The 19731-nt window shown below is 37.9% G+C and overlaps 1 protein-coding gene across 3 annotated transcripts in view; it reads left to right on the plus strand.

The window, feature by feature from the left end:
• Positions 1-4383, plus strand: part of LOC146454830 (neuronal pentraxin-2-like) — a 15997-nt gene extending 11614 nt beyond the window's left edge. For all 3 annotated transcript variants that reach the window (XM_085095024.1, XM_085095023.1, XM_085095022.1), the window contains exons 3-5: positions 1-113; positions 2122-2359; positions 3805-4383. The exon at positions 1-113 is cut by the window's left edge and continues 100 nt beyond it. In XM_085095024.1, coding sequence (XP_084951150.1) covers positions 1-113; positions 2122-2359; positions 3805-4195 — 742 coding nt within the window. In that variant the 3' untranslated portion in view covers positions 4196-4383. The remainder of the gene's footprint in view (positions 114-2121; positions 2360-3804) is intronic.
• The last annotated feature ends 15348 nt before the right edge of the window (positions 4384-19731 follow it).

Consider the following 19731-nt stretch of genomic DNA (forward strand, 5'->3'; position numbering starts at 1 on the left):
GGTTCAGAAAAAGAGGTTCAAGAAAAAGAGAAAACAGGTTTTGAAATTACTCAATGAGTTGTCCGCCATGGCTAAGGAGTGCGAAGCCCCTCCAACCGCTCCACCAAAGCCAGGTAAGAAAGAAGAGCCATTAGGGCTACAAGTCAAATTTCCTGAGACCTATTTTTGATTATAATACCCCCAGGATATGATGCTAGTCCAGGGTTACCCCCAACAATATGTTGCCGGTACCCATTTATTCACCTGGGTGAAGAGAGACAATGTGTAGTAAAGTTTCTTGTGTAAGGAAACAACATAGCAATGAAGAGACCAACCTGGCCTCGAACCAACGACCCTCAGATCTTCCAACCGTCGATCCGACCGTCCGACGCACTCCCCACTACACCACCGCGCCTGGATCATTGTTTAATGCAATGCCAGGGATTTGATTGGCTTTGCGGCGATGGTATATGAACCGTTATTCCATGCCCGATAAAAAAGCGGCCATTAAATTGTCTTCTGTTTTTCTTTTTTGCAAACCAAATTCAGCTAGCCTCCCACGCAGACATTCTTTGGGGTTCATCACACGTTCCTGCCCCACGAACGTCTGCTGAAACAAACAGCCACTTCCGTTCGTCGGCAAATTGCCTTTGTCTGAACAGACCAATCAGCATTGACTCATTATGACAAGTAAAGCCAATCACATACTGGGAAACAACGGAAATCATCGCCCGTGGAGATATTTTGAATTCGCTTCCGGACGTGCATGCATATGGTTTATACGATTGAAATTTTTCCTTCCACAACACCCTGCATTCTCTTCAGTGATTTCGCTGAGAGAAGCGGCAAGAATTCCAAGATTTGCCAATTTGTCTACCTGGTCTTTCATAAGATTTATAAGCGGCGAAACCACAACAGCAATAAGTGACCAGCAGCTTCAAGAATTGAATTGTAGACAAACGCTAGAGCTTGATAAATAAGTGACTTTCCATAACCAGTTGGAAGGTTTACGAACACATCAGTTTTCTTCTACGCAAATTGCACTATGACTTCTCTTTGATACGCATTCAACTCCCTGATACCAAGCGTTTGGCACACATGACCAAAATCCACATTTAGTCCGCCATCCTGTCTATGGTAATATTTTTAATATCAAACACGAGTTTACCCAAAGTTGGGAAACGGCTCCTGATTGGTCCGCAGTCGGCGAACGGAAGTGGCTGTTCGTTTCAGCAGACGTTCGTGGGGCAGGAACGCGTGACGAACCCCTAAGAACGTCTGCGTGGGAGGCTAAAATTCAGCAAGATCTACCAATATTTCTAAATTGTTTTTAATAAAACAATTATTTCACTCGCGCTTGTTGGACATGGGATGATTATAGCCGCCGAGTTCGCTATCTATCATCTCATATCCAAAGCGCGCCCGTTGAATAATTGTTAAATATACGAGTCACATGGGTGTAATCAGTTTGTTTCATAAGACGTCCAGTTAGCCAAAATTTAAGAACATGTTTTGGACATAACAAAGGTTTCCATACTATTAAAATCGCATTGTCAATAAAGGTTAAAGATTTCGACACGTCAACCAGCTAGAGTTCAATCACGTCAATCAGTCAATTAAAGTTCGAGTTAGTGAGACCTAATACTTCACAAGGGGGGGGGGGGGGGGGTTAGGATGACTGCGTGGAGTTCTTTTTAGCTGATACTAAATGAGTGGAAAAGGAGGTCAAATCGTATTTTGAATCCCTGACATTGTTTTTTTTTTAAGGAAAAAAATCGATTCCCTACTTTTTGTATTTACAGCTTCGTTTTTGTCATTTGATTTACTTAACATGATTTCAACTCTAACAAAAAACAAATGGTTCGAACTACTTGAAGGTTTCTATGGCAAAAGCTCAATAGTCAAGATTGTTTTGTTATCCACTTAGTCAAATATAACTGCATTGCATCCATATTTTTTCTTTCATCGCTACCCTCCGTTTGAAATCCTGCAGTCAAAACTGATTACGCTCAGCCAAACCACCTAATTAACTGAGTTAATAAAGCCAAACGTTCATTGGTGCGAGAATTATCAAGCCATATTAGCATGGAGAAAATTTAAATTTTCCAGCTAATTTTCTATCGAGAACTCTTTACATTGCAGTGCCGGAAAGTTCAAATTTCCAGCTTTCTTATCCGAGCAAAACCGTCGAAGATTACGCCAGCTACCAGCTGTCAAGTTCAGCTGCAAATCTGACCGCTTTTACTCTTTGCCTGTGGATAAAAGTTGGTGACCAATCTGATGATGGGACAATGTTTAGTTACTCACTGCCAGATGAAGCCAATGAACTCTTGCTGACCGATTACACGTACTTCAAGATATTGATTGGTGGCAGCAGAGTGTAAGTGCTGAGCAATAATTTTTAAGTAAACCTACAATGTTGAAATAATCCATTTTACAGTTGTGTGCTTAGTGACCTGGCCTTCGAGTGGAAGCGAGGCCGGAGTTGACTTTAATCCCATTCACACCAATAAAACATGTTTAATTAAACCAAGTTTAACAAAATAAAAATTGGTAACAGAAAGGCGAGGTGTTTAACTAAACAGCTTTTAAACGTGTGTGAAGGGGGCATTTGTTTTGATACAACCTCAGCACTTTTCGTTTGATTGAAAATGCAAACTAGTTACCGTAAGAACGATATGATTTTCACATGAAAAGTACTGAGGTTTGAATCAAAACAGAGTCGGCTAAAACCTCGTTTTCACTCAAAGACCAGGTTACTAAGCACGCAAATGTAAAATGGTTGTTACTAGAATGGATACTCCAAAACAAGGTTGGACACCTTATGATATTTACACAACATAAATCTTACTTCAAATGATGAGAGCAGTTTAAAAAATCAAAGATTACGCCAGTTATTTAATTCTAACAACAATGGCAATGCTTCATGATAAAGGGCCTGTTGTCTATTTTACCATCAGTGATTGTAAAGGAAGGCGGTGTTTACTTTCGCATATTATGCTACCTTGATTAAGCTGGCCGAACACAGTTTTAAAGTATACAGATGTTAGTAAATTTTTTAGCAAAACAGTTAGTTCTCGGTGCCCAACATTAGCATAGTGCAGGATAAGCTGAGAAAGTATGTGTTTTGAAACTTGTTGTCGAGTTAGGTACGGTTGCCCTGGCAACGCGGCGAGCTATTAACCGTCTACAAATAAAAGATTTCCTTAATTTTTACAAAATGCACTCGTTAGATTTTTTCACTTTTATTGTCTCCAGAAAAACTCGCAAGATACTGAGGTGGTGACGACTTGTAATTTTGACAGAAATATCTCCTGTAAATATCGGTTTTGCACTTTAATGTTTTGTGAAGATACCCTCTGTCCGATTTAAGTTTTTGTTTGTAGGCGAGTTACGCTTCAAGAGAACTACTGTTTTGTCAATTTCACGAAATTCTAACGAGCGGTTCCTAAGAAAACAACTCATTTCCACTACAACAACCAGTCACATTTTTTGGTCAAATGCACACGCGTCGTTTTTAATTGGGTTTTCGCAGCAAATATGAAAAGCATGCAAAAATGCTTAGCTCTTCGTCAACGTGCTTTCCATGCTTGGTGATAACAATAGGGCTGCACAATCGAGAAACTGAGTTATTTCAGGAGCCCATGACCCTCCTGGTTGTTTTAAGAATAAAACTCAACTTTGTGATCCATTTGATTTAAAATCGAGGTATTGACTTATCGACGCCGTATTTCCTTACCACAGCACCTTAATACTGTCATCACCTGAACCTGTAAAGCGCAGGCAAACTGTCTTCAGACACCTTAACTATACATATGTTTATAGGAAAATAGACGAAGCTGCCAATGATGGTCAATGGCATCACATTTGTGCTACATGGGAAAACAGCGCTGGCTCGTGGAACTTCTACATTGATGGGGAACTTAAAGACAACGGTACCGATTTCCAGACAGGTCACGTGATCAGCAGCGGAGGAATTGTTATCCTTGGTCAAGATCAAGATGATTATGGCGATGCATTTGAGCAGGATCAGAGCTTCTTTGGCGAGATGTATGCTGTCAACTTGTGGAGCAGTGTTCTATCCGCCGACAAAATTTTGAGCATGTCGGGAAGCTGCTTTGATGAAGGGGGTGACTACCTAAAATGGAGCGATTTTAAGGAGGCTGAGTTGCATGGAGATGTCAGTATTACCTCTCCGACCACGTGCTCACCTTAAAATGGGCATGCACCATTTAATATGTGACTGCTAGCAAGCAGTTGAACTTTAGACTCAATGATGTAGAATGGGCTCTCAGTTTTAGCGTGTAGATGAAATGTAAGTTCTGATCTTGGGGTCTATAGTGGGAAAAATGCCAACGTGTCACTGAATATGGGAAGTTAAAAATAAAAGTAGCATGCAAGTCACTCCATGAAAATGTCTTTTTCATTACGTTCTTGATAAGAACTGCCTCTTGATAGTTCGTTATTTTTAGAACTTTGAAGATTTGTCCACCGTTAACGATAAGAATTCCTTCTCACTTGCTGGTGAGGGAGCCCGAATGAACAACATTAAATGATAACAAATGATAAGCCAAGGACAGCGGAACAGGGGAATGGGGGTGCTTTAGGCCCCCCCTCTTTTTGCGAGGACGACATTTTATTTTGTTTTAGTATGAAGTACGTATTCCTTGTTTTAAATGATCCCTCCCCTATTATGGAACTTTCCATATCAATATTTCAAAGTGGGCGTGACCCCCGACAATCCCTGTTCGTGCAAACTATGCCCCTACCCCACCCTCACAATCCTTTGTCTGTCTGTTGCGCAACGCATTCCAGTGCATCCGATGACGCTCCGGCTCAAAACTGAAAGCCGTTTGTCTTCAGTTCCCAGGTATTTTTAATTTACACATATATTTATTTCTCCGAACGTTATCACCAGAAAAAACTTTCCTTTATGCTGTCTATGTTGATTCAGAAATGATAGAAAATCAATGTCCTTTACGGCTTACATGAACCGTTAGCAACCACGGTGATTTGGCTCGCAACAAAAATTAACCGCTTGAACTTCAAAAATTTTACACAAACCAAGAAGTTAAAAAGAAACAAAAATAATGTTGAAAACTAGCAATATCTTCGCAACAGTAAAGATTTTTGGCGAAACGTTGGCCCACTATTTCTTTTAAGAGCACTTTGTTGAGTTTACGCTTATAAATGCGTGACATGGAACTGCGTAATTTGATCGTTGGGTCACTTTTGTTTGGCGCTCTAAAATGTTATGTTTTAGCTAGCCAAAAAATTTTATTGCAGTTATTTGGACAACAAGTCTTGCTCTTTCGCTCGGTGTACTTGATATGAAACCACGCCATGCATCAAGGTACGATTTTACCCTCCCAATGTTACCATGTTTTTTGTTCCGTCAAAGTCGGCGAAATATTGAAAAAAATTAAGAATCCAAAAAATATTTAGTTCACCATAGAATTGAACAAATAACACTTCAGACTGTTCCTAAATATGCATTATTTTGTTTAAGACGTTTACTGATCGGATTTACTGTTATATTTAATTTTACGTGACTTTCAAGTAACGTATGGTGTGGACGCCGTGAAAATTGATGTTGGAGCGGCCAAACCGACTTTGCCGTCGTGCGCCCGAATAAAAATCTGATCGAACTCAAAGTGTTTTTGCTAGAAATTACTTCATCTAGACCTATGTCCTGGCACACATCCAGGTTAAATTTCTGGATTGCCACTCTTAATTGGCCAAGTAGCAAGAATCTGTAAGCTAGTACACTTTAATTCTGCCACCAGCTCGACAGGAGAGCGTCTGTTTTCAACCGCTAGACGAGTGGAAAATGTGGCTTTGTTCTCAAACGCATGAAGCACGTTTTACTCATTTGTTTATCCTTAACACTCACAAGACAAAACTGGATGGCATTTGCCTGGCACAGAGTTGCCAATGCTTTTGTATAGCTCAATGACAATTGCAAGAGAAATTTTGGGAAATTCACGATGGTGGATTTTCATTAACTATTGGGTAAAGATAGAAGTGATGCCATAAGCGTGCCGTTGCTACACTGAACTACCGACTCATAGTATTGAAATATGGAGCAAAACTTGCAATAATATGTTGTAAAACGCCGTTTTATATTTGTTATGAAATTAAGTTACTGTTATTGACAGTTATTGTCGTCATTCCAGAGTAATTTTTAAGCAAGGGATCGTATCTCGTAACATTTTTGACTGAAGAGTAAACTACTTCCGTTAACGTTAATTCGATTCATGCTCACAAGTTATTTGAGAAAAGACGTAAAATACATGAAAGTATTCACTAGGTGAAAGTAGTGTTTGAATCGTACTTGCTTCATTTTGTGACGAGAATTTACAAAGCTACAACCATATACAAAAACTGTAGGAAACTTTTCGACAGAAAATATTTCATGGAGAATGTTGAAAATACCATTTCCGAGCCAGTCAGCACGGTCACAGAGCTGACTGTGTCCCTTTTAAATAAGTGGTCTTCCCGTTTGAATTTCGATGTAAAATTTGTCGTGGTAAGTATTTACCACTTATATTTTCAAAAGCTGAAGAGAAAAGGGGAAGCAAAATTTTTATCATAGTACTAACGATAAAACAGACTTCAAATATATTCTGGAGTAATATAAATGGAAAAAAACAGTGATAATTCATAGAAATCAGTACAGAAATAAACTAAACGACGATCTTTTTAGAAAAAATTGGCATAAACAAGCGAAAAAATGTTTTGACGAAGCTTTGTTTTGATGAAAATAAAATCACACTTTTATTTTACCTTCAGCTACATTCGCTTTTAAGGAATTAACATTGTTACAAAAGACTTTCAGTGAAAAATACCCACACTTCTTAGTCTTTATCGTTATATCCTATTGTTTTAAGTATTTGTGTTTGTTCTCTGTCGAAGTTGTCAAATAAATGCTAAAATTAGAAATATATGCGAGAAAAACTTGTCAGTAGTTTACGCCAACGGTACCGCAGTGTTGCGAGACGTTTGTTTAACTGACTTTTTAGCTAAGAATCAAATTTTCTTGAATGAAGCAAAATAGGACTAGATTAGAAAATAAAACTCCAAGTGAAATAACGAACATGGACCGAAAAATTGAGCTCAAAAAACTGCTCTGAAGTTAACAGTATTAAACTTAAGTAAACAAGTTGTAACGAAACACTACAAGAAAAACAATACATTGCAAACAGCAAAGTTTTGTCAACAAAATCAATTGTATACTCGCCTCTTTGGAGAACAACCAGTCCTCTTATTCAATTGCTGATTTTTTTCGTTGGTTTTACAACGTTAAGTGAGCGAAAAGTTTCACTTCAAGGAGAAAAGTCCAACGTTTCCTCGCGCCGGATCGGAGTAAAATGATTTAATTCAAGATTCGGCTGGTATCCGCTGTTTTTGATGTGCCGTCTTTTAAAGAGTCGATTTGTTTCTTCCGCCTTGCTCTTTCTCACGCTGTTGGACGGCAAAATTGGACGAGATTAGAAAATAACACTCCAAGGGAAATAATGAACATGGACCGAAAAAATGAGCTCGAAAGACCTACTCTGAAGTTAGCAGTATTTAGCTTAAACTAAACGGCGTGTAAACCCTGCAAGAAAAACAATATCTTGCAAAACAGCAAACCAGCAAAGTTTTGTCAACAAAATCACATAAATACTCGGCGCCTCTTCCAGAATAACCAGTCCTTTTGTTTCATTGCTGGGGTTTTCGCTCGTTTTAAAACGTTAAGAGGAAACATCCAACGTTTCTTCTCGCCGGATCGGAGTAAATGATTTCACTTTAAGATTCCGATGATGCGCTAGTCGATTTGCTTCTCCCGCCGGTAGTCGTCTTGCTCTTTCTCGCGCTCTTGGCCACTTTAATAAACGCATAAATGACTTTGTATTTTGTTGTCTTCAAAATTTCTTTTCGTTTTCTTAAAAGCAGTTAGCAATGCAACCTTCCGCCAAACAAACGCTGGCCGCAGTAAAGCTTCACCCACTTGAGTGTACCAACCGCATTGGTTCTTCTTGGTGCTGCGCACGGACGTATGGATGGACGAACGGAAATGAGTGATGAGGGTAATCTTTTTAAAGATTACCCTCATTAAAATGAGGATGCCAACATCACAAAAGTGGTTGACAGAAGGATCCTCTAAAAAATTACCAAGAACAAATAAAAGCCTAATTATAGAAACAAGAAATGAAAAAAAAAATATATACAAAGAGTTAAAAGTAGAACTAAAAGGATAATAAAATGGCTTTTTACAGTCCACGTTTAAAAGCAGTCAGTGGCTCTGCTTCCCTTATCGCGGGATCTAATCTGTTCCACACTTCTGAACTAACATTAATTGAAGACCAGTGGCTCCATTTTCTATAACCTAAGAACCTAATCAAAATTTCTTGCATCGATGTATTACCAATTTCTCGTACTTATGGGGCTCCGCGCAGGCGTGGAGCTCCGCTATTAAGGACAGGTTCGTGAAAGATGCGTTGTGTCAAGCAGGTCATCTTTCAAAAAAATTCTTGGTTGGTTGCTCCATCAAATTAGTCACATTTCATGTTAATATTTTCCTGGTATTTTTTTAAATTTTTTTTCATTTGCAATAACAACACTAAAATACAAAGCTGTAGAAACGTTGAGCGACAAAATCTTAAAAATCGACAGAGCATTCGATCATTAACGTTGAATATAATTATACATAAAAAAACTAAACACTAAGACAAACAAAAAATAAAAATTGACAAACAGAAAAAAAAAAAACAAACAAATTAACAAAATAACAAAATAACTTACCCTTCCTGGGTATTAGAATACCAGCTGGCCTAAAAGATAGCTCAATGGTGCTAGCTAAAGAGGTACATTCAAAAACACTTGTAATAATTTACCAAGTATGTCGAGAAAAGGATCCCGAAAATTAATTAAAGGCCTTTCAGATCTTCGTGGGAGTCGATTCTCACTACTTTAGCGGTGATGTCTGTTTTCAAAAAAAACTTACCGTCAACAGTCGATGTCTTACCATTTCGATATTTCTTTTTCAGTTTTCTCGCCTTTTTGAAAAGCTCGGCTCTCCACGCCGTTAAATTTTCATTAATAAATACCTTCTCTGCTCCTACAACTTTCAAGTCCGCTTTTCGAAGATTTAATCTAGCTTTGTACAGTTTGCTCTTTGCGTTATAATTGCTAAATCTGGCGATGATAGGTCGGGGCTTTGCGTTTCGTGTTCATTCGGTGCACAATGTCTCTGTCGCCGGGTGTTAAATTAGTCTTGTAGAAGTTTTCCTAATGTAACAACATTCGCTACATTATCTTGTTCTTCATGTTCAGGTATTCCGTGTATAACCAGATTGAACTTTCGGGTATATTGCTCCAGGTCACCATGTTTGGCTTCGATATCATTCAGTCTTTCATCCAACTCTTCCACCTCTTTCTTGGCGTCCAGTAGCTGCTCTTCTAGTGATTTTATTCTGCTTTTTAAGCCGTTATTTTCTTTGACAAGAGTGTCGACTTGTCCTTTGGTATTAGTCTCCTTTAGCTCTTTGTAATTTCCTTTAAGGGATTCCACGTCTACGACCAGCATTTCCGTATTTGTTTTGATTTGCGTTAAAACCATCCATATTTCCAATAGCGAAGGAGTTTAACTCGCATTGTCGTTATCCGCCATTATTGCAGATGATTCTTTGTCCCACTCTTCGTCTTTCTCTTGCAGGACTGATGTATTACCCTCAAAACTCGATGAACTACTGACCTTCTTTCTTTTCTTTCTTCCCATTCTAGGCATACATGTCTGAATTCACATTTTGTTTGGAATTTTGTGTCCCTCTCTGCAGCGAGCTCGCTAACATACGTCTATCGTGGACAACCGCATCGATGTATTACCAATTTCTCTTACGTATGGGGCTCCGCGCACGCGTGGAGCTCTGCTATTAAGGACAGGTTCGTGAAAGATGTATTGTGTCAAGCAGGTCATCTTTCAAAACAATTCTTGGTTGGTTGCTGCATCAAATTAGTCACATTTCATGTTCATATTTTCCTGGTATACTGAGCCCTTTCACCACGTAAAAAGACAAAGTCTGAGCACAAGTTATAGGCAATCAACCCCGACTTCATCATAAATTTGAAATACAACGAAAGTTATGGTGTAAGGCTAGGCAACTAGCATTCCCATCAAAATAAAGTTTATTCTAGTAGTTTCCATTGGAAAGTGAAGTGCTGCGGGTAAAGTGCATGGAAAAAAAGAGTGGTTTAGGGCAATGTCGTTAATTGCATGTACTTGAGTTGGTGAACAAATGACGGACTGTGGAGCTTGTAAATGCCATTCTTATGGCGACTTAATTAGCGGAGATATTGTTTATGATCAGCGTGTGGGAGAATGTGAAAGTGTTGAAGTAGTGATGTGGTGCTTAGCGTTGCGCGTACGTTTTGGATTGTATAAATATTGAATGATATAATGTTAGGGATGAGTTTTGTAGTTTGTACCTTGGGACACTTTAGGTTCGCGCAATAAATCTTGGGTAATGTGGCTACACGACTTCCGGTCATAATATCTCGCGATCTGAGATATGTTTCATAGCCTAACCGACCCGGGCATGTTTTTCAAACAGAAATCTTGGCACAATCGTCCACAAAACAAATTGAATGGCCAAAAGTTAATTTACTTGTATAAACATAACAGATGGTCTCGAACAAAAGATATTTTTTGTCGTTGGGAAAACGCGTGACGATCAAGTACCCGAGAGTGCGTGATGGTTTCCCGGAAGCTGGTTGAAGGGACGAAGAACAAAGTACAACTATTATTTCCAGGCAAAAATTATACCCAGATAAGAACCGCTTTGCATGAAATTGCGTTTAGTTGGATGAGAACTGTTGTACTTAAAAAAAATGATAATGTTTTCACGAATTCTCTTTTATGTTGTACACAGTTACCAGGGGCCAAGGCCACCAACGAATCAAAATTAAATCTCAAGTAACTTGAATGCGACTTTTTCATATTTCCACAAAAGCTTGTAAGAACTTCAACATTCTATCGATTAAAAATAAAACAAAGTGAATCTACAATAATCGTGAACATCAAATTTATTTTACCGTACAGTTCCAGGAATTGCTTTAAATATTCTGAGCCTCAATTCACGGGAATTTTTCTTCACATGCTTTCAAACTCTACGCCTTCACAAAAACGTGGCGTTCCACACGAAAAAGGATTTGCTTTTTGTTTCCAACGATAATTTTGTTCTCAATCGATTAACTACGCGTGGAATAGAATATACAAATATCAAGGGAAAATTCGGTGATAAAGATATTTACACCCAAGAAATCTCAAAAGTTTCTGGCTTTTGGCACAGGTAACCCAGGCTGTTTAAGTACGTAGCCTGAAACAGTCTACTGCGAAGCCACTTACAACGATATATTGATATATTCTCCTTTATCAAGTAATTTAAATGCTTTGAATTTAGATACACAACGAAAAGTTGTACTTACATGTGGCAGCATTACTGCAAAGTTGCAGAAAAATTAATAAATCGCGTGAAATTAGGAATCTGGAGAATGTCGTGTCCACGCAAGGGTTCGTATAGTAAGTCTAGAAACAATGACGAAGATTTCAATCAACGGTGATAAAATATTGTACAAGTTCATCTGTACAAAGCAAAAACGGGTTGATGTACCCACAAAAAATATTTGAGACTTGTAATTCAACTGATACAATTCACTTTCTAACGCTTTCCCAACCTAGACTTGAGTTTCGCTACACTCTGTTTTTTTTTTATAAGAACGTCTAATTTTGGAACTGAGGCTGAACGTTCTTATATTTTTCTGCGATTTGAGGCTGAAAACGTTCTTAAGATGTTCTTAAAATACATGGTATACACTACATGTATTTCAGTAAATCAAGGCAGACGTGACCAGGAAACCTGTCAAAGTACATTGCCTGCTGAGATATGGTATCAAGAACTGCTGATTTATTTGGGTCACCATTAAATATTTTGGTTAATTTACATTTGTTACCTTGATTTTATATACAGATTAGAAATAAAAACGTTCTTAATCGACTCTCATCTTGAGGAACCTTCTTAATACCTTTAAAATTTTGGTTAATTTCAGCCTCAGTAGTGATAGATGTTAAAAATTATCCCCGTTAGTGTCGAGGTAAGGTCGAGGTCAGGTCGAGGTGTCGAGGTAAATCATTGATATGCATAAGTGTCGAGTCCATGACGTCATCTATTGTTATAACCTAGGGAAAAAAATGCGTTCCTCCATACTAATGAAGTGTCGAGGTTTACTAATGAGCGTCACTCTTGCACAAAGGAAAAAATAGACATGCCTAGGCTTGCCCGCTCTATTCCCACCCTGATTGGATCTTAAGATTTATATTGTCTGTTTTGAATAAAAAGTGGGTAGATTTCGAAAGCGTCATTCCTTCATTCAACTTGAACTCGCTGGGAAAACTTTGTTCGATTTTTAAAACGTTAGTACCGTTGAACATGGCTTTTTTTACCAACGTTATTGATTTTCAAGCTGCCTTGAGCGCTTGTTTAACTGTCCGCGACTGGGAAACAAAACCGTTTTCTCCTATCTATCTCGAGGAAATAAAAAAACTACTAAAGTCACGCACCGTTAGTCAGTTAATTATGCTAGTTCGCAAGCCTAAAGTTGCATACAAATAAGTTCAGTTCTGCTGAAAAACCCCAAGGGAGTATCTTGACGCATTAGTTTATAATCAATTTCATACAACTTAACAAGGATCAATGGAAACACGCGACTTATAATTGTTGGCAATAGAACCAGACAAGAGATACCGTTTTAAAAACTTTATTAAAAAACAATGACAAAAAGAGTCAAATACACAGCGATTTGAAAGGAAAAGGAATGAAAATGAATCATTTGACTGACTATTACAAATCCGGGTTTTTTTTTTTGTTTTATTTCGAAGAATAATAAATATTCCTTCGGTGTCTACACAATTTTCCTATGGCCTCTAAGCCAAGAGTTCGACTTTCTTTGTTTCTTGCGGTTTGCCTTGTTCTTTGTAGTCGGTATTTTAGTTTTTGCTTTAAAAGAGGCCTCATTTCTCCGATGTCTTGACAGTTCGTACACCGTTTCTTGTGTCTGTACTGGATTGTGAAAGTGATTTTTTCCGAAATTATCCGCTTCACTTTCGTAAACTACGACTTTAACTTTAGGTTGCAGTTTCGCCTCTTGTAAATACTGTCTTCGCTGTATGTGATCCAACTGATGAACATCCGCGAGATGATTTAGCTAATCTGACAAGGTACTTTGCCCCGCACGATGGAATCGGACAGTTTCTGCAAACTCTCTTGTAAACCATGTTAACTTGACAGTTTGGTGACTGAACACAAATGACATCTTTTTCGCAAATAGTCTGGTTATATAGAGGGTCAGAAGGGCCAAACACAGTTCAGAAAGGCCATAACCAGGCCAAACACAGGCCTGAAAGGCCATAACCAGGTCTGAAAGGCCAAAACCACGCCAAAAGGGACAAAAGGAGACAAACGGGCCATTTTTAGTCATGTGTCTTTATTTTTCTCAGACACACGCGTGGGTGTCGCGCGTCGCTAGTCACGGAACAGCTCTCAACTTTGGAATCATCATCTTTTATTTAAAAGTTTCATCACAAATAACAGTGTCTAATTAAAAAGTTTTGATCTTGCTTTAGTAATTTGTATTTCAAATTTCAGATTTTTTAAAATTTTTTGTACAAGTTTACGATTATTGTTATTATTTTCAAGTGATCAATCAACACACTTAAAGTTTGCTTGTTTACAGTTTTTATTGAAATGCAACAATAATATATATATATTTAGCCAAGCCTAAAAGCGGAGCTCAACAATAGAAGTCTGCTTATTGTATGCACGTAATAACCTTATAAGTTCCTCATCAATTCTGCAGTTATATAGTACATTTTAATGCATATGCAGCTAACTGCTCATCAACAACAACAATGTAAAACAGAGGCCAAAATTACTGAATGCTGATTTGTTGTAACAGAGGGCAGTTTTTCGTAATTTTCCTTTTACCGAGGGCAAAATTACTTACTGCTGATTGGTCGAGCAGCGAAAATACTGGCTCCTGATTGGCTGAGCACGACAGTTTTACATTTTGTTGGTTTCTGCATTTTGTGTCCAAAAAAACAAGTTCTTTGAGGTTCTTTCGAAGTTAAACTCTTTAAGCTGGCTTCTTTTTACCAAAAATACATGGAAATCAAGTGCTGGTTATGGCCTTTCTGAACTGTGTTTGGCCCTTCTGACCCTCTATATAACCTGACTATTTGCGAAAAAGATGTCATTTGTGTTCAGTCACCAAACTGTCAAGTTAACATGGTTTACAAGAGAGTTTGCAGAAACTGTCCGATTCCATCGTGCGGGGCAAAGTACCTTGTCAGATTAGCTAATCATCTCGCGGATGTTCATCAGTTGGATCACATACAGCGAAGACAGTATTTACAAGAGGCGAAACTGCAACCTAAAGTTAAAGTCGTAGTTTACGAAAGTGAAGCGGTACAATCCAGTACAGACACAAGAAACGGTGTACGAACTGTCAAGACATCGGAGAAATGAGGCCTCTTTTAAAGCAAAAACTAAAATACCGACTACAAAGAACAAGGCAAACCGCAAGAAACAAAGAAAGTCGAACTCTTGGCTTAGAGGCCATAGGAAAATTGTGTAGACACCGAAGGAATATTTATTATTCTTCGAAATAAAACGAAAAAAAAAACGGATTTGTAATAGTCAGTCAAATGATTCATTTTCATTCCTTTTCCTTTCAAATCGCTGTGTATTTGACTCTTTTTGTCATTGTTTTTTAATAAAGTTTTTAAAACGGTATCTCTTGTCTGGTTCTATTGCCAACAATTATAAGTCGCGTGTTTCCATTGATCCTTGTTAAGTTGTATGAAATTGATTATAAACTAATGCGTCAAGATACTCCCTTGGGGTTTTTCAGCAGAACTGAACTTATTTGTATGCAACTTTAGGCTTGCGAACTAGCATAATTAACTGACTAACGGTGCGTGACTTTAGTAGTTTTTTTATTTCCTCGAGATAGATAGGAGAAAACGGTTTTGTTTAACTGTCCGCGCTCAAGGCAGCTTGAAAATCAATAACGTTGGTAAAAAAAGCCATGTTCAACGGTACTAACGTTTTAAAAATCGAGCAAAGTTTTCCCAGCGAGTTCAAGTTGAATGAAGGAATGACGCTTTCGAAATCTACCCACTTTTTATTCAAAACAGACAATATAAATCTTAAGATCCAATCAGGGTGGGAATAGAGCGGGCAAGCCTAGGCATGTCTATTGTTTCCTTTGTGCAAGAGTGACGCTCATTAGTAAACCTCGACACTTCATTAGTATGGAGGAACGCATTTTTTTCCCTAGGTTATAACAATAGATGACGTCATGGACTCGACACTTATGCATATCAATGATTTACCTCGACACCTCGACCTGACCTCGACCTTACCTCGACACTAACGGGGATAATTTTTAACATCTATCACTACTAGCCTCGACGTTCTTATAAAAAAGGTTCTTATAAAAAAAAAACAAAAAAAACAGAGTGTATGTCGTGTGAAGATTTTTCTAAGGAAGCGTGTTTAACCATTCATTTATTTATTAAAATAAGTTTTCACTCCATTTAATACATGTTTCAGCGCGATTACCAAACCCTTAACCTTGTCTTTAGTGACAGGCTCGTCATATCGTTTTGTAGAATAATCGATTTCAGACTTCAATTTTCATTTATACAAGAGTAGAAATTGAAAACCTCGTTTAGTTTACATATTATTTTACATACGATTTACCCTCAAGCATTGAAATTTAGATAGTAAGTTTACGGGAAAGATTAAAACTGTTATCGAATTTATGAGATAGAAATCATCTTGAACTCTTTAAATTTCGAGTATCGGGTAGAAGTTAAGGAATTTCTAACTAGTTATCACTGGATTAATACCGATAAAGACAAACGTAAAATCTAACGATTATTCACACGCACACCTGGGATGCAAATTTTGACGTTAATTAATTTTGGTAATGCCCACACAGTTTTCCTTCACTTCAAAAGGTCAAGTCACCAAATTAAAATTAGCATTCGTAACGGATACAATCAAATTTTTTAAGCCATACATTCCGATAGCAGCTTTGGAAGGTAAGTTACACTATTTTAAATGCAATAAAATAGTATTCGAAATTTTAAGTTAGTTCTCGGTTTTAGAAGGTAAGCATCGTACCCTAGAGCGGTTTAGTATTACTGTAGTCTACTCGCACATTAAAAACAACGGCTGTGATTTAAGATCTTCCTATAATATCTCGTTTTGTACTTCCCTGTTATACAAAGCCACGGCGGGGAAGAAATAATGACAAAAGTCAACTAAAATTAAAAAGCCATAAATTTTATTCTAAACGTTACTTAACAGTCTACGTTAAAATGACGCCAGTATTCATTTTCACACCCTACGAGAATGTTGCTGTGCCATAGCTACAAAGGTGGTCTCGACCGCTGTATGACAAAAGGCCGTGATCAGAGAAACACATATTATGTGATTTTGTCAATATGCAGAACGAGGAAATATTCGCCAACTTCGCAAATCTCTGGCAGTGAACACCCCTGGTGTCTATCTCAAATTCTCATTCACATAAGGAAACATTTATAACTCATAACTTCATCAATTATAAGGTGCGCCACAAGCAGTCTGGCAAAGTCCCCGACACTGGTTTGTAAGTCAGTTATTTCTGAAAAGCCCCTTCGAATCGTTGAAACGAGAAGGAATACACGACCACAGGATTAAAAAGGGATCAAACTCGCATCGGTTAGTCGTAGCAGGTATCTTGTAAACACCTGGGCCACAGAACACACCCTTAAAACTCTATTTCATTAGTCTGACTGAGTAAACATTGTGGTTCTAACTGTTGCGTCTGTGGAGAATATCCTTGAGTGCTACCACTCAAATGAAAGCTATCATCTAAGGTTACTTTGCTGTTGTTTGGTTTTGTTTATAGTGTAAAAGGTGGCTATAATGAAAGCTATTGAGGAATTAGCTTTCTGTGTTGCTAGCTGTTTATTAGTTCAGTTAAACACGTGGGGTCCCAACTCATGATTCTTTGGAGGTGACAAGCATGTATTTTTTGTTTCAAGTACGTTAAAGAAATGATCAATACAAACATCCGATTTTATGAAAGGTAAGAAATACATTGCGTTCCTATCATATCCTTTGTTTGACAAATGTCAAATATATGTAACTGACAAAGGAATATATTTTCCTTTTGCTCCTTATGTCACCTGTTGTTAGAATTTTTTGGCAAATTAGTAATACAACCTTGTTGGCGCTATTATTTAAACGCACACTTGGGATGCAAATTCTGATCAAATTTATGAGATAGAAATTTTATTCAATTCAAATCAATTCATTTGTTTTTTTGCCATTAACCAAAAAATACAACATAAATACATTAAAGATGATACACAATATTCCTTGAACTCTTTAAATTTCGCGTATCGGGTAGAAGTTAAGGAATTTCTAACTAGTTATCACTGGATTAATACCGATAAGGACAAACGCAAAATCTAACAATTATTCACACGCACTTGGAATGCAAATTTTGACGTTAATTAATTTTGGTAATGCCCACACAGTTTTCCTTCACTTCAAAAGGTGAAGTCACCCAATTAAAATTAGCATTCGTAACGGATACAATCCAAGTTTTTAAAGGATATATTCCGATAGCAGATTTGCAAGGTAAGTTACACTATTTTAAGTTTTAAGTTAGTTCTAGGTTTTAGAAGGTAAGGATCGTACCCTAGAGTGTTTAGTATTATTGTAGTCTACTCGCACGTTAAAAACAACGGCTGTGATTTAAGATCTTCCTATAATATCTCGTTTTGTACTTCCCTGTTATACAAAGCCACGGAGGGGAGGAAATGACGACAAAAGTCAACTAAAATTAAAAAGCCATAAAGTTTATTCTAAACGTTACTTAACAGTCCACGGAGATAACATGACTCCAGTATTCATTTTCACACCCTACGAGAATGTTGCTGTGCCATAGCTGCAAAGGTGGTCTCGACCGCTGTATGACAAGAGGCTGTGATCAGACAAACAGATATTATGCGATTGTTTCAATATGCAGAACGAGGAAATATATCGCCAACTTCGCAAATCTCTGGCAGTGAACACCCCTGGTGTCTATCTCAAATTCTCGTTCACATAAGGAAACATTTATAACTCATAACTTCATCAATTGTAAGGTGCGCCACAAGCAGTCTGGCAAAGTCCCCGACACAGGTTTGTAAGTCAGTTATTTCTGAAAAGCCCCTTCGAATCGGTGACACGAGAAGGAATACACGACCACAGAATTAAAAAGGGATCAAACTCGCATCGGTTAGTCGTAGAAGGTATCTTGTAAACACCTAGGCCACAGAACACACCCCTAAAACTCTATTTCATTAGTCTGACTGAGTAAACATTGTGGTTCTAACTGTTGCGTCTGTGGAGAATATCCTTAAGTGCTACCACTCAAATGAAAGCTGTCATTTAAGGTTACTTTGCTGTTGTTTCGTTTTGTTTATAGTGTAAAAGGTGGCTATAATGAAAGCTATTGAGGAATTAGCTTTCTGCGTTACTAGCTGATTATTAGTTCAGTTAAACATGTGGGGTCCAAACCTGAAGTTACACAATGTTATAATGATTAACTCGTTTTGAATTGTACCCATACGGAGGATATAATGCAGGACAATAGGTAAAATCAGCCTCAATCACAAGGATCAGAGGAGGAGGCATGGTAGCCAAATGATTAAGAAGTCCAATTTTGACCCCTAGCAGGGATTACCCATTGTGTTCTTGGTTAAACACCTGTACTCTCACAATGCCCTTCCCCCTCTCCCAGATGAAAAACTAGGAGGTGGTCGGGGGAGGGAGGGGGGGGGGGAGAAACAAGGCAATGGAGTATGAGTTGATATGAGGTAGGCAATGGCTTCGACATACATGGAAACCCCATGTTATAACAGTTGTACATGCGTCAAACCCCCCTGTGTTAAATAGCATGATTAATTCCTGCAAATACTGAATTAGGAAATATCTCTGTGACAATGTATACTCCTACTTAATTTTTGTCTTGTATTTCATTGAGTTGATCAAAAGGTTGACACTGTGTTATCACCAGGAAATGAATGAAAATATGATTGATGGCAAAAAAAGCAAATGACTGTGGCTGCAATAATTTAGTTATTTATTTATTCTTAGAGATATTGACTGAATCAGATAAAACCTACAGTTCTGGGTTATCAAAGTAAACCACAGGCAGCCCAGACGTACTGTTAGTGAAATTAATTTATAAACAACAGAGCCGAATATGTATGTGAAGTTACAAGCAAAATTAACTGCAAAGAACTGCAAATATTTATCTTATAGTTCAAAATAAATATTGTTTTGCCTTAATACGATTGTCTATTTCTTTGTCCTGGTCAATATCAGGTCTATTTTACTGCGTTTTCTCAGCTAGTTCGCTTGCCATCATGCATGCGTGGGAGCTGTTATCTTAGATGCAAATTAAGGGTCCAAATGGCGTTTAAAAATCGAAATATTGTAAGACACAACCTGCATACCTCTAGCTGAATGCCGCTTTGTTCATCCTGGCGGGTTTAAACGACATTTTTGCGCTTTTACGATAAGCGGTATCTTCCACTATGAAAGAAGTAAAGGCTGGCTACAAGGTCAACGGACCATCTCCACGCGAAGCTCATTTAATTCCCGAATA

This window comes from Pavona decussata, unplaced genomic scaffold, assembly GCF_977016875.1.
Source record: "Pavona decussata unplaced genomic scaffold, jaPavDecu1.1 SCAFFOLD_300, whole genome shotgun sequence".
NCBI lineage: Eukaryota > Metazoa > Cnidaria > Anthozoa > Scleractinia > Agariciidae > Pavona > Pavona decussata.